We start from the raw sequence: 14,698 nt of genomic DNA on the forward strand, positions 1-14,698 counted from the left end.
TACCAGATGTCAGAACCACCTCAACTAGCTCCTATCAACGCGAAGGAGCAACGGCTCTACTCCGAGCTCCTCTCGGATGACTGAGCTTCTCACCCTATCTCTAAGGGAGACGCCAGCCACCCTCCTGAGGAAACCCATTTTGTCCGCTTGTACCCTGGATCTGGTTCTTTCGGTCATGACCCAGCCTTCATGATCATAAGTGAGGGTAGAAACAAACACTGACCGGTAGATGGAGAGCTTTGCCTTCTGGCTCAGCTCTCTTTTCGTCACAGCGGTGCGATATATTGAATGTAATACCACACCCGCTGCTCCGATTCTCCAACCAATCTCCCGCTCCATGGTCCCCTCACTAGCGAACAAGACCCCAAGGTATTTAAATTCTTTAAACACTTGGGGTAAGGACTCACTACCTACCCGAAAATTGCACTCCATCGGTTTCCTGCTGAGAACCATTGGCCTCAGATTTAGAGGTGCTGATCCTCATCCAGATGTTTTTTTTATTCCTCTTTTTAATCAACTTTGGCATGGGTGTGTAAACTTCTTCAAGCCACTGTATGTGTATGTGGTTTTAGTATGGACTATCTGTGGCGTTGCCTGGGTATGTAGTGGTCCAGGATCCGGGGGCTGCAGTGGGTAATGTACTGCAGCGCAGGGTCAGAGTAGTTGAAGGGTGGAGGGTTGTGCTGCTGCTGGATGTAGTCTGGCATCATGTGCTGGAGGCTGGAAGAAAACAAGAAATCACTGCAATCAAGCAAGGTTTTAATAATATTATTCAATTTTATTTCATTTTTGTTTTGACTTCTGGTTTTAATTTTAGTTTCAGCTGGTTTCCATAGTCTTTGGTAGTTTTAGTTTGGTTTCGGTTTTTCAGAAAGGTTTGCCATTAGTTTTTACACTATATTTAGTTTTAGTTTGATTTATTGAGGGTCAGGTATGATGTCTCAGAATTATGCAGCTACATATACATGTAGAATGTGATTGGAGATTAACCATGATGTTTAATGTTTCATCTTTGCACTACTTTAGTGTCCGATGTGAAGCAAATATGACGCAGGTCAAGTCCGCTCAATTTCTGTGGTTCAATGTCACGAGAGTTGACGTAAATTCATGCTGTCTCCTTTTTTTCAGTAGGGAAATATTCTAGCTAAAAAACTCACACTGAAATCATTTACATTCATTTTTATTTTACTTACATTTTTTTTTAACCAGGCAATTGAGTTTTATTTGAGTGGTATCCATATTATTTTCTTGCCCTTTATCTCTTGAACTGCATTTAAGGAGTTCATGTTTTGGACCTGTACCATGTGGATCATTATGCGCTGTTCAACTGTTAATAGTGGTGATGTACTGTATCCCTGTCAATGCCACAAGTTACTTTTCTGCACATTTTGTACCTTTTCCAGTGAATTCCTGGCTCTGATTAGTGCTGTCTATAATTCTCCAGCTTCACAGTGGACAATCATTTCAGGCAATTTATGGAAATGTTTGGATGGGCAGCAGTTTGTGTGAAGTACTAAGCAACTCATGAATATTCATGCAGGCTCTAGCCTAGATATTCTGCAGAAAGACGCTGAAAACTGGGACTAAAGCTGATTAAAAACATGAAATAAACATCCCGAAAACAACATTTTTTCCAAAGAGAGCCTTCAGACACTTTGTCTTGTCATTGATTAAATGTTGAGAGCCGTATTCAAGCTAACTGAAGCTTAGTTCAAACATTAGTAAAAACCTACATTTGCTGATAAAAAAGTAGTGAAAAAGAAACATAGGAAATGTTTGATTCAAATCATTCCTGCTCCATTTCTCATACATCTGGGACCTTATTATATCATAACACAATCCAAGTATCTCTATCTCTCTATCTCGTTAAAGACAACAGCATAACCTCTTCCCTAGATTTTGCTTATTCACTCTAATCTAACAACATAATCCCACAATGCTGGCGCCATCCCAGGCCATTATATCCATAGGGTCTGGTTTGCTGATGGCACAGAAAGCAGGCCAGACATCAGGGGGATTATGTGTCTCTGTGGCCCACTAACACCTGGCCCAGATGCCATACATCTGTACACACAGGGCCGGGACAAGGACACATGCACATTATGATGCTCTGCTATGCACATTCACACGCACACGTGCGTCAGGATACGAGGTGTTCTTTAGCAGTTGCAGCATGTTTTCATTCCACATGGTACACTGAGCGTTATATTCAAATCCTGCTGTGATCGGATTTTTTTTTATGTGCAACTGAAAGTGTGGTTTAATAATTCAGAGCTTTTTATTGTAACTGACTTCTCAGTCTGTGTGATCTAGCTTCTATTAAAGTAATAGTTTTTGGGGACATTTCTTGCAGAGACTAAAAAGAAGATTAATCCAATTCTCATATTTGTAGGGTAAATATGAAGTGCCGTAGTTTAGCTTAGCTTAGTTGAGCATAAAAGCGGGAAAGAGCAAGCCTGGCTCTGTCCAAAAGTTACAAAATCTATCTAACTTTACCTAAGGCTCACTAATTAGCATGATGTATATCACTTAATATTTTGATCCCATCCATGGTCTACACAACCATGTGACAAGATATGTTCATTATTGAGCTTTAGACTTTTGTTACCTTTGGCGAAGGCTAGCTTTTTCCCAATTTCCTGTCTTTTTGCTAAGCTAAGCTTAATGGCTGCTGGCTGTAGCCTCGTATAAAGCATACAAACATGTGAGTGGTATTAATCCTTTTATCTTAACAAGTAAGCAAATATTTCCCAAAAGTCAAACTATTCCTGTAAGGCTGATTTTATTTTGCTGTTTTAGCCGTTTTCCTGTGAGCTAACAGCGCCTCTAATCTGTGGACGTGTTGCCCTCATCATTAATTCTGTTACTGTATGTTCCATTTGCAATCATTTGTCAGTGTTACCCTTGTGTTGTTTCATAACTCCGACTAAGCTGTTAGTAGGAAGTGTTTTTGTTTAATATAGTAAGAGAGTGGGCAGTTCTTCCTCCAAGTGAGAAGTTAAATACAAGAAGGCAGTGCTGCAGCAGCAGTACGGAGGACAAGATTTAAAGCCTTCAAGTTGCCGAAAGGATTGTCTCTGGGCCGACCTACTCGACTACTGTACCTTGAAACACTGAGTGTGTAACTCTGTGTGTGTGTTCTGTTCATCCTCTGCAGCAATATATTTTGTGATGACCTGAAATGGCCCCTACCACACCCTGCGTAAAGGGGCTGCTGGCCCACCTAAACCCTATTCATTAGAGTTTAATGCACAACCACTGGTTTAACCATTGTTTTGAAGGTGTGTGTGTGTGTGTGTGTGTGTGTGTGTGTGTGTGTGACTAGAAACATAGTCTTAGCATATGGCTGGAGTGAGGCTATAATGCTCATTACATACAGGAAAACATGACTAATCTGTGATGCTCTCTGCACACACCGGAAGACGATTGAGACAACGTTGCTTTTCTTAGATCCTTACTACTCGTGAGGGAGTATTGCAGTAGAGTGATGCCAAAAGAACAAGCACTAAGAGTCTGTGCTTATGTGACTAATCATAGAGAAACCTGGCGTGGGTGACTGAAAAATGGCCTGTGTGACAATTCAAAAATAAGGAACACATTAAAGCTTAGTTGTGCCCAGCAAATGTAAACCGCTAACCACTCTAGAGACTAATAGATAGTTTGTATTTAGCCATATTTTGGCAAAAAGTTGACTTTCAAAGAGCTGAAATAGATTTTTCTGCTAGAGTGGTTTAAGAATCTTTCAAGGGATTTTTAGATACTTCTTTTTCTCTGCAAAACTGGGTCACCATTGGAAACCATTGTATCTTTTGTGTAGCTAAGATGACCAACGGCTACAGACGTTTCAGAAACACCCTTTCAAGTCTACAAGGACTTTTTCTAACTCAAAATATAGTTTTTTGGAGGAGCTTCAATCAAACATAACCTGGATAATATTGTTATCAACTAAACCCTCAGTAAATAAAACAAACCTAATCCTTCATGCATGTTAAATATGTGTATACAGTACATATGTTAATGTTCTCCTGGTGTAACTCACTCTCCGGTAACAGTCTTCTTGCGGCAGAAGAAGTAGGCCAGTGCAGCCAAGAGCAGCAGCAAGAGCAGAGGGATGCCGATGCCCAGGACCAGGCCCAGAAAAAGGTGTTGTTCCATGGCATTCACCTTCTCTTGGCCTGTAAAGGGTCAAGTTCACCAAGTCATTACAAACAACCCCATAAAATGCTCTTATGGCAGTCACAGATTGGGTTAAGAGTGTGAAAAGACAAGATAAATGCTAGAGTGTTATTTACAGGGTAGAGAAAAAATATACAATGAGTTAAACATGGCCTACAAAATGGCTGTTAAACATCATGAAGGGTGTATCACCCTTGGATCTAAAAAGTAAATCTATTCTAGTAAATGATCTATGGTTTTAGCACACAGTATTGATTTTGCAAGTTTATTAGCCCTGGAGCCATTGCTGAAGCTGCAGGATGGAAATTATTATTTAAAATTATGCTCAGATCCTCACCTAACACACAGGACTGGGTGTTTTCCACATCAGTTGTGCCGTTGCAAACACACCTGTAGCCTCCGTAAGTGTTGATGCAGAGGGCAGGGTGTGCGCACCTCGCCTCCTTGGTCTTACACTCATCCAGATCTGTAGGTGTGGGCCGTCCAACAGCAAGTGGGAGAGAGAAGTATTCTTGATTGCTTGCCATCATTAAAAAAGTGTGTATTAGTGACAACTAAACAGAGCTCAACAGTAACGGCTCTGTTTCCAGAAGTGAATTTCCACATTCAATATCTCAATTGACGTTTCATTAAATGCCTAAATAAAGAGTTTTATTTATTTTTTTAAATATTATTTTGGGGGGCATTTTCAGCCTCTGTTTTGATAAGACAGCAGAAGACATGAAAGGAGAGAAAGAAGGGGGACAACACGAAGCAAAGCACCACAGGTCGGAGCCGAACCCGGGTCCCGCTGCGTCCAGAAGCAAACCCCCACACATGGGCGCCCACTCCCCCAACCGAGCCATCCGGGAGCCCGTAAAAAGACATTTGATCGGCGAGAAAGAACATTTTGAAAAGGGCAAAAAAAGACAAAGGCACAAGACTGTGTACATAACTATTCATAGACTTCAATGGTGGTAGCTCGCTATAGCCGTCCGCAGGTGCGGTAAACATTCCCATAGCAACAACGAGCTCCACCAATCAGAGACGCTGTTACGCTTGAGGTTGTAGATACTTTAGTGCTTATTTATTTATCATACATCATGGCTAATAATCAAAATCCTTATGGAAAAGACAAATGGGATTTGGGACTGTTGGGCTCTATACCACATATTAGTTCCAGTTATTATGCAGGAGGCCGAAAAATAGTAAAAATCACTTAAAGCATTGGTAGTTTACCGTCAACTTCTATGCTGCTGATGTCATAGTGGCTGCTGATTCTGGCCAGGTAGTCTCTGATGTACCAGTGGGGTGTGTCACTGGACATGTTGATCCGATACTCCGTCACATCGGGATTGGAGCCCTGCATCGGATCCTTCTTGCTGGCGTTGTAGAATTTGTTCTGGAAACCCATGGACAGAATGTCCACCAGCTGAGAAAGATGGAAATATCGATTATCTAATTTGTTTTTTTATCATTTAATTATATTATTACTGTTACATGTAACGAGTCAGCTGGACCACATAGAATCTACGGACGCAGAATTTGTTCGTGGAATTTTAAACTAAACAAAAACCAAACAAAAAGAGAAACACAGAATGTTAACACATCTCCCAACTACAGATTTTTATTCTGGAAAAGTTGAAAAGAAAGAAAGTCACAGATTTCTTTTGGGTCTGGCAATCAGCCATCACTGGCGCCATACACACACACACACACACACACACACACACACACACACACACACACACACACACATAAACACACACACACCTGTTGGAGTCCATTAGGTCTGTTCTTCATCCGGCCCATGGAGACATTAAACACATTATACCCTGCAGATACAGAACAGCAGCAACAGCTGTGTGATGACCTCTTATAACCATACAGTATATGGACATGTTTACCATGGCAACACCACCAGAGGACGAGCGAACATGATAAAGTTATTGAAGCCATTGAGGAAACATATGTGAGCTCTTACCTGGAGGGTTGGCAGAGTCACCTGCAGAGAAACACATCGTTCAGAACGGCATTAAATACTCAGGTGGCACACAGGACATGTGAAATGTAGTTTATAATATAGGTGTAGCCATTTTAAGAGTACAGAACTACATTGCACATAATGTGCTCTATCACAGCTAAGCCAAATCACATTGGCAGTTTTAGTTATTCTGCAAAGGTCAGGGGCGGACTTCATTTTTTATGCGTATATTAGTTGTATGTTGACATTTCAAGACATTTCACTATTCTTCAAATATTATGTTTAAATAAGGTCATTAAATGTCATTAAGCCGTAACCATGGGAATCTTTCCCATAGCTACCCTGCATCCCACACGACATGAATGTAGTGTAAGTTCTAAGCAGGGCAAATGAGCAAGAACACCTGCAGAGGTGCACAAGTGCTGTATGGTTGGACATTTTAGCCCCGTAGGGCCTCTAGTGAAGTTTATTTCTGGCATTTAGAGTCCCTGTAGGGCCAAGTTAATGAATTGAAAAAAACATATCAACCAACAATGCCATTGGGACTTCTATAACCTGTGAGTGGAAGAAGTATTCAGGTCCTTTACTTAAAGGTGCACTATGAGTTCCTGCATGGTCCCTTCTGTTGAAATCAAATTTCAAACAAAACATAGCAAGCTCGCCCCTCCCTCCATGTTTCTGTAACGGTCATGACTAACATGTTGTACTTGAGTAAAGGTACCTAGCTACCTTCCACCATTACGTGTAACTTATAAAATAGTCCTACAAACATATATGATTGTGCACATACCACATCCATCAGTGTCCGTGGTCTTCTGGTATCTACAGATGCATTCCACAGAGCCGTGCTGGTTCTTACATTCAAACTTAGCGTTGGGACAGGTTGTGAGCATGGCGCACTCATCTATATCTACAATAAAGACAGAGACAGTTAAAACTGTGTAAATAAATGTGGTGTTATTCATGCTGAAGTGTTGCGTGTTCAGTACCTGTGCAGCTGTGGCCGTCTCCTGTAAAGCCGGGCTTGCATGTGCAGGTGTAGCTTTGTTTCGTGCTGAGGCAGTTGGCGTCTTTGTGGCAGGGGGAGGGGAAAGGAGGGCTGCACAGGTCTGAGTAGGTACACAGAGAAGCAAGAATTACATAAATTAAAGGTTGGGTTCATTTTTTCTTCTCCATATCTGACAAAGTGACTGCACAAAGTTCCACCGACCATGCTCAAAGCACTTGTATCCCTTTTTTCCCCCGGAGAAAGTATTATTGGGACACTCTCCACAGGTGAACTGCTCAGGCTTTGACTCTGAGGTGCACTGCACTCCTCGAAAACAGGGTTTGCCCTGACAGATGTCAGCAGTGTTCCCACAGAACTTTCCACTGAATCCCTTTGGGCACAGGCACCCTACCACCTGAAAAAAGAATAATAAACAGAAGGAGACAGACTGAAATATGGCAACATTAAAAAAAGATACTACTTGTCCCACACTCCATGTGTGGATCTGAATAACCACCTTTTCTCTTTCCCTGACCACATTTCCTTAAAGTTCCCATATTGTAAAAAAGAGACATTTACATGTCTTCTTCAATAATAAAGCAGATCAAAGTGCTACATAAATACAGTGAAAGTATCAAAAGGATGTATCCACAGAGAAATACACACAGCCCGTATTTAGAAACTGTGCCTTCAAATATACCATTCAGTCAAGTATATATGGCATTAAAATATGACCTGACCTCAATAAATTGTTGTAAAATTTAATTATTAGCCACTGCATACAGGTCAGTCACCTTTTTTTTCTTTTTCTTTTGTCTTTTAGGGAATTTGTTTGATGAAGGAACTCCCTATACTGATTTATAAAACCCGGTTGGCTTAAGCTTTCAGCATAAAGTAAAGTTTTTTAAATCAATAAAGCGTTTTTTTTCAACAAAAATCACGTCAGGTTCTATTTATTGTCATCTAAGGCTCATCTAAGATTTAGTCCAATGCTACCACTTGAAATCATTCTCAAATCTATGAGAGCATTCATGGATGTGATGTGCTGTTGGTTCTTTATCATTTTAACACATAACACACATGTATTATTGTCCCACCTAGACCTAAATGGGTCAAATGAAGTGGTTCAGATTGTGGGTCATCCATTGAAGAAGCAAGATGGTATTAAAAGCAAGCTCTGAAGCGCCATTATTGTTGCATTTAAATACTTTCAGATAAGCTTACTTAATTTGCCTAATCTGTTCAGGATCAACATCAGCACAAAACTGGCATTTTTTCAAAGGGAGCTCTGTATGTGAGGTGATGAATAAAGTGAGGGAATTGCTGCACTGGATCTATAACAAGGACAACTCCAAAATGTACCTGGAAGGTTCCCTGGTAGTTGTCAGTGATGCTGTCGTACTGGCAGGACCCTCCGTTGAGGCAGTTGCAGACGTGCAGGTTGGGGGTGAACAGGGAGCTGGTGAGCTCGTCTCGGACTCTGATGGTCAGCTGGACAGGCTGTGTGGTCAGGGGCGTCCATGTCAGGATGCCGTCACCTGGAGAAAAGAGGAAAATGATACAATTACAATGGTGATTTTGTTGTTGTTATATAAGTGTTAAGTAAAAAACAGCATTTCAGATCATTCTGTGTGCCTGTGCATGTCTGTGTGTGTGTGTGTGTGTGTGTGTGTGTGTGTGTAATCCATCCACTGACTCAGCTCTGAAATTTAAACTTAACAACAACTTTTGAACGAGTACATGTTGCACTAAAGCAAGTTCCTTCCTGAGGCTATTTTGCTCCGCCCAAGGTGATTGTGATTGGTTTAAAGAAAGACAATGAACCAGAGCACTGTTGTGTGGACTAGCCAGACCATCCTTAGCAGCGCTGTGGAAGAGGGTCTGGATACGTGAGACTACACCATCTGTAACATAGATTGAGGGCCGGGGCTCTTTTTGGTATAAGGATTTGGGGGAAAAGTGTGTGTGTCTCACTGCTGCCTATGGAAGTCCGTGGAGGCCTGGGGTTGAGCAGCGAGTAGGTGATGGGGTCTCCATTTAGGTCCTGAGCGACAATCTGAATGTTGACTGTGGAGTTGACGACCCCGCGGATCACTGCGGGCCCTTTCACTATGGGAGGCATGTTACCTACCGGACCACAATCAAATTATTACAGGCCAAAAGTGAAAACATTAAAAAACCTTTCCAAAATAGTATAGCCCTCTTACCATCGATCAGAGCCAGATGGTTGTATTGTTTCTTGGCGTCCAGAGTCCGCAGGCCAAAATCAGAGCTGCCGGTTGCTAGCGTGTCGTAGACACACTGCATGCTGCCTTCACAGGTTCTCCTCAGGTCCTCCACCTTAGCAGGACTGACACTTTCCAGCAGCCGCTGAGAGGAGACAGGCTCCAGTGGAACCAGAGGAGGAGAAGAGAACAACAGGCTCTCTGGGACAGGAACTGCCCCTAGAAACACACATCCACATGGGTACAGGGATGAGGATGAGGAGGTGTAGCTGTGCAAACACCTCATATAAGGTCTACACTGACTGAAATTGTACTCGACTGCAGGATAAAGTGACGTCAAACTGGATTAGCTTTAAACTCGGAGAGAGGCCTGACTCACTACTGTAATTGTTAACCCCTTACGGCCCAGCCAGGCCTTTAAGTCTCTATTTTCTGAGGAGGCTGAGGACCTTCAACATCTGCAGGATAATGCGGAGGATGTTTTATGAGTCTGTGGTGGCCGTTGTGGAGCTGGACTCTCTGTCGGGGGTGTCAGACAGGAAGGGAGGAGGATGCTGTCCAAACTACATCTCATCTTGGATAATGTCTCGCACCCAGTCCATGACTTGCTTCTCATACACAGAAGCACTTTCAGTGCAAGACTCATTCTCCCATAACGCACCACAGGGCGCTACAGGAAGTCCTTCCTGTCTGTGACCATCAAACTTTACAACTCCTCCCTCTAAGTGTTCGACGCAAACATACAACAGAATATTATCTGTTAGGTGCAACAACTGGCCTAAAATACTATGTATTCATTATTACTGCAATAATTAATAAAAAATAATTATTACTCTAATAATGTATCTATGTTCCACTCACAGGACAAGCCGAAGTTGTGCAGTCTCTCCTCTGAGGGGGGGTTGAGGTTGGTTGAGGGGAGGAGCCTGCCGTCGGACATGAGGAAATCGTCCGAACGGTTGGAGCTCCAGAGACCCATGAGACCCACAGTGCGGTTGTAGAAGGTCTGAGGAACCTCCACCATGGCCGCCAGCTGATTTTGACCAACAACCCGCCACGCCACCACGTGGACACCACTGGCGTACACCGCTGCACAGCGATTCACTGACATACAGCGCACAGCAAAGTCCTTCTCACCTACGTGCACGACACCTGGAAGGACAGTAAGGACATATTTAGAAGTGTTGGTTCCTATTCATTGCGATCGGATGATCATTTGCTGCTCTTTGTTCCATTTGCCCGTACAAATCTGGGAAAAAGGACTTTTGTCTACTCCGCTCCTTCTGCATGGAACTCTCTGCAAAAAGACTTGAAATTATCTGAACTTACTGAACTTAATGACCTGTTTACATTGTAAATGTTTTAAACTATCTGTGTTGTATAACTTTTATACATGTAATTGATTGTGTTTTTGCCTGCCTCTTGGCCAGGACTCCCTTGAAAAAGAGGTTTTTAACCTCAACAGGACTTTCCTGGTCAAATAAAGGTTAAATAAAAGAATAAAAATTATTTGTCAAACGATGAAGACATCAAGACTACAGCTTTAAGGTTTTGGACACATACTATTGCAGGTTGGGTTTGATAAAAAAATGTTATGAAGTGCTATGTAACCCTAGGTACAGGATTTCGTACAATGGCTTTTTTTCTGTCGTCTCATACAAAAACATAACAGCTTGTTGTCATTGTATGTCAGACGTGCGTGGTGATCATTACCAACTGTTACAGGGACCTCAGCATCATCCACAAAAATCTGCAGCCCGTCTCCTTTCTCCACACACCTCCATTCAATCTGAAAATAATACAGGAATATTAGAGATATACAGTATGATATTATGAAGTACCAAAAGGTGTAGTAGGCAAGACTTATAAAATTTACTTTCTTTCATATTTGCTGAAACGGACCCAATCTTCGAGGAGAACTTCATGAAGCAGGTAATTTAAAAACAAATCTGGCTCCTCTGGCTCCACCTACTGTCTATAGTGTGATTTACAAAAATCCAGTGCTCCATGTTTAGATGCACCAGTCAGGGCCAGGGGGGGGGGTGAATCATTGCTCATGCCCTTGCATTCATTCTCCCTTGTAGGAGACCGTTTTGGGCTTTAGCGGAAAGAGGGGGGACTGAGAAGTACATGTAGTTGTAGTTTAAAGGTGCTGTAGGTAGGACTGGGAAAATCCAGGACCTAAAACAACTTCTCAGTCCTTCCCCCTTTCTGTTAAAGCCCAAAAAGTTATCCTAAGCTGTCCTGTCAAAAAATGGCCAAAAATGCCCCCAAAAAATATCATCTGCTCATGTTTACTACTTTGTAGACAATCAAAAGATAACTCCACCCTCTGCTGAGCATGTCCTCCGCTGATATCGTAGTATCTCATTCAGACCATCTGACAGACACAGAGGCCCATTTGGGTCTCTGGTCTCTACCAAAGTTTTGGAGAAGTGGCTGTACGCTGCTCTTCATCGGAGGCAGAGCCCGAATGCAACGTGTCACTCCGACGGATGGGTCTGTTATACTCAAAGCACATCCCTGAAGGCGGGGAAATAATCCTGGGATGGCTCGTGAATAAATGTTCTCAATATGCGACATTTCAAAAATTCCACAGACAGGGAGCGTTCTTGAACCCCATCGCAGTCTCTGAAACTAGTTGATCACAAGTGGCTCAACAGGTAGATCTATGGATAATCTTTCAGAAATCTGACCTACCGGGTTGACACTTCAGCGTGAGAAATCAGGGCTGTGGCATGTGAAACCAGTCAAATGTGTGTGTCTCACGGCCAATGGGTGAGAGTTGGCAGCCCCGCAGATGAGTCTGACTTTTAACTTAACTTTATCTACTTGATGAGAGATTTACAGGAACCGCTGGACACCAACATTATCCTTGCCAGGGGCGGATCTAGAAATTGGACACAGGGTGGCAAAAATTCTTGGCAGGGGGGCATGTGAAGACGGTACACAGAAACCCCCGTACGTAAATGGCTTGTGTGTCAAATAGAAGAAAAACTGTAAAACTGCATAACACAATTGTTTAACATTTTAGTTGATCATAATTACTGAAATAGAAAGAGAAATAGAACAGAATGTGTTGTATTTTATCAGTAATTGTCATCAAACAAAAGAAACTGTGAAACATCATTAGATAATACATTTAGATACTGTATGTACATATTTACATATCTAACATATCTATTTATTCCCACAATGGGGGAATTCTCACTGTTGCAGCAGCGAGGAATCGGGATAGCTTCATATTTCGCTTCCTTTAAGAAAACTTTTAACATTTACAAGATAAGCATGAGCAGGGGCTAAACGGCTTTTAAAATCCATAAAAAGTATTGGACAGTTAAATAAAAGTTTAAAAAAAAGTTGTATTGTGGTAAATGCACATTTTAAATAATAGGTAGTTGCTGAGTGCACATGACGTCCCAACTGGTACATAATTGTGTGTACTGGTCATCTTTTTCCTTTCCATATATTGTAAAGTGTTCTTTCTGCCATATTTTAGGAATAATCAGAAATTATTACATTCATACTGTAAATTCAAACATAAACAAACTGGTATCCGATAGCAACAATAGAATCAAAGTCAATCAAAAAACAACCATTTGGATTGAAAACATAAGAATACATGTTAGTGTTGTCGTGGCAACACACTGAATACTGGGACCCAACTTGAGTTCTGACACACATTCACTCAAACAGCAGTTTGTATCAGAGACGGTTTGACTTTGACAATCCAAAGGTGCACATTGCTACAGGAGAGAAAAACACTGGAAAACATGGAATTCAACTCAAGCGAGATTCAACCGCAAAGGAATTTCTACCTCAGTTCACTTGAAGAACAGGTACGGTGTGAGCTGAAGGACAGCCAGGCGACGCTCACCCAATGTGAATCTGAGGGGAGAGTTCACCTGATCATCCGGGAGGACTTGCTGGCCGATCTCCTCGATCAGCTCCAACTACAGAGAGAGGGCAGCAGTTGGGGCCATGAGAAGGAGCTGATGCAGAAGGAGATAGGTAAGTTAAAAGTTCAGCTGGCTGAATGTGTTCCCTCCCCACCCAGGGAAACGGAGCATCTGAGATCCACGCTGGTCAAAACCAGCAACAGGCTGCGAAAAGCCCAGAAAGATTTGGACCTGCAGTTCTTCATCACTGAAGACCTGAAGGTCGAATTGGACCAGATGAAGGGAGACAAGGAGGCCCTGAAAAAGCAAGTGGCAACGCAGAAGATGGAGCTTTCTAAGGAGAGACAGAAGCTCAAGGTGAGTAGAACCAACGTGGAGTTAGAATTGGAGAGCTTTCTGGAGATGGAGCGGGCTCAAGCTCATGAGCTAAAGGATAAATTGAGCAAGATGGGGGAAGCTCTCCGAGAACAGGAGAAGGAGGCAAAGGAGATACAGGTAAGATCCCAGGCTTCCCATAGAGCCCAGCTGGATGAGGCTCTGGCTGAACGTGTCCCCTTGCCACCCGGGGAAATGGAGCATCTGAGATCCACGCTGGTCAAAACCAGCAACAGGCTTCGAAAAGCCCAGAAGGATCTGGACCTGCAGTACTTCATGACTGAAGACCTGAAGGTCGATTTAAAGCGGATGAAGGGAGAGAAGGAGGCCCTTCAAAATCTTGTGGCGACTCAGAAGTTGGAGCTTCAAAAAGAGGAGGAGGAAGCTCTCAGAGAACAGGAGGAGGAGGCAAAGGAGATTCTGGAAAGATCCCAGGCTTCTCATAGAGCCCAGCTGGAGATGCAGGACACAAACAACAGGAACATCATGGCTGCTCTTGAGGAAAAGTATGAACGTCAGCTGGAGAGTGAACGTGTCTTATGGCAGCAGGACAAAACCTCACTGCTGGAGGAGAGCGACAAATCCAGAGCCTCCTATGTGGATCAGAATGAGGAGCAGAGCTTTGTGAGTGACTGCCTCCTCGCTGCTCTGAAGAACACTGAGAAGCAGCTGGAGAGTAATCTAAAGCAGTGGAAGGAGGACAAGGCATCCCATCTTCAGGCCACAGAAAGCCTGAAGCTGACTCAGCTGGAAAAAGAGCAGGAGTGGGAGAAGACTGAGAGCACCTTGAGGTCCCAGCTGGTAGATCTTCAGAGCCAGATAATGCAAAAACCAAAGAAGAAGAAGTGGTACAAAAAGTTTCTGCCTGGCTGAGGAAGAGATGCATTTGTACTGGTATAGTATCTGTCTGTCTGTCTGTCTGTGTGGGTCGGTCTGTCTGTGTGGGTCTGTCTGTCTGTCTGTGTGTGTGGGTGGGTCTGTCTGTGTGGGTCTGTCTGTCTGTATGTGTGTGTGCGCGTGTGTGTGTGTGTGTGTGTGTGGGTGGGTCTGTCTGTCTGTGTGTGTGGGTCTG

General features: G+C 42.9%; 1 protein-coding gene across 1 annotated transcript in view; it reads right to left on the bottom strand.

Annotated features, from left to right (window-relative positions):
* Positions 1–502: 502 nt before the first annotated feature.
* The window catches only part of si:ch73-105b23.6 (fibrillin-1), a 30,235-nt gene continuing 16,039 nt past the window's right edge, over positions 503–14,698 (bottom strand). Inside the window, exons 11-24 of the mRNA XM_034898543.1 lie at positions 11,066–11,141; positions 10,214–10,504; positions 9,335–9,571; positions 9,102–9,254; positions 8,490–8,665; positions 7,350–7,542; positions 7,129–7,248; positions 6,930–7,049; positions 6,140–6,160; positions 5,929–5,990; positions 5,395–5,587; positions 4,514–4,642; positions 4,040–4,175; positions 503–720 (exon numbers count right to left, since the gene is read on the bottom strand). Of these exons, the coding sequence (XP_034754434.1) occupies positions 579–720; positions 4,040–4,175; positions 4,514–4,642; positions 5,395–5,587; positions 5,929–5,990; positions 6,140–6,160; positions 6,930–7,049; positions 7,129–7,248; positions 7,350–7,542; positions 8,490–8,665; positions 9,102–9,254; positions 9,335–9,571; positions 10,214–10,504; positions 11,066–11,141 (2,049 nt within the window). The 3' untranslated portion in view covers positions 503–578. The remainder of the gene's footprint in view (positions 721–4,039; positions 4,176–4,513; positions 4,643–5,394; positions 5,588–5,928; positions 5,991–6,139; positions 6,161–6,929; positions 7,050–7,128; positions 7,249–7,349; positions 7,543–8,489; positions 8,666–9,101; positions 9,255–9,334; positions 9,572–10,213; positions 10,505–11,065; positions 11,142–14,698) is intronic.

Source organism: Etheostoma cragini, chromosome 17 (assembly GCF_013103735.1).
Source record: "Etheostoma cragini isolate CJK2018 chromosome 17, CSU_Ecrag_1.0, whole genome shotgun sequence".
NCBI lineage: Eukaryota > Metazoa > Chordata > Actinopteri > Perciformes > Percidae > Etheostoma > Etheostoma cragini.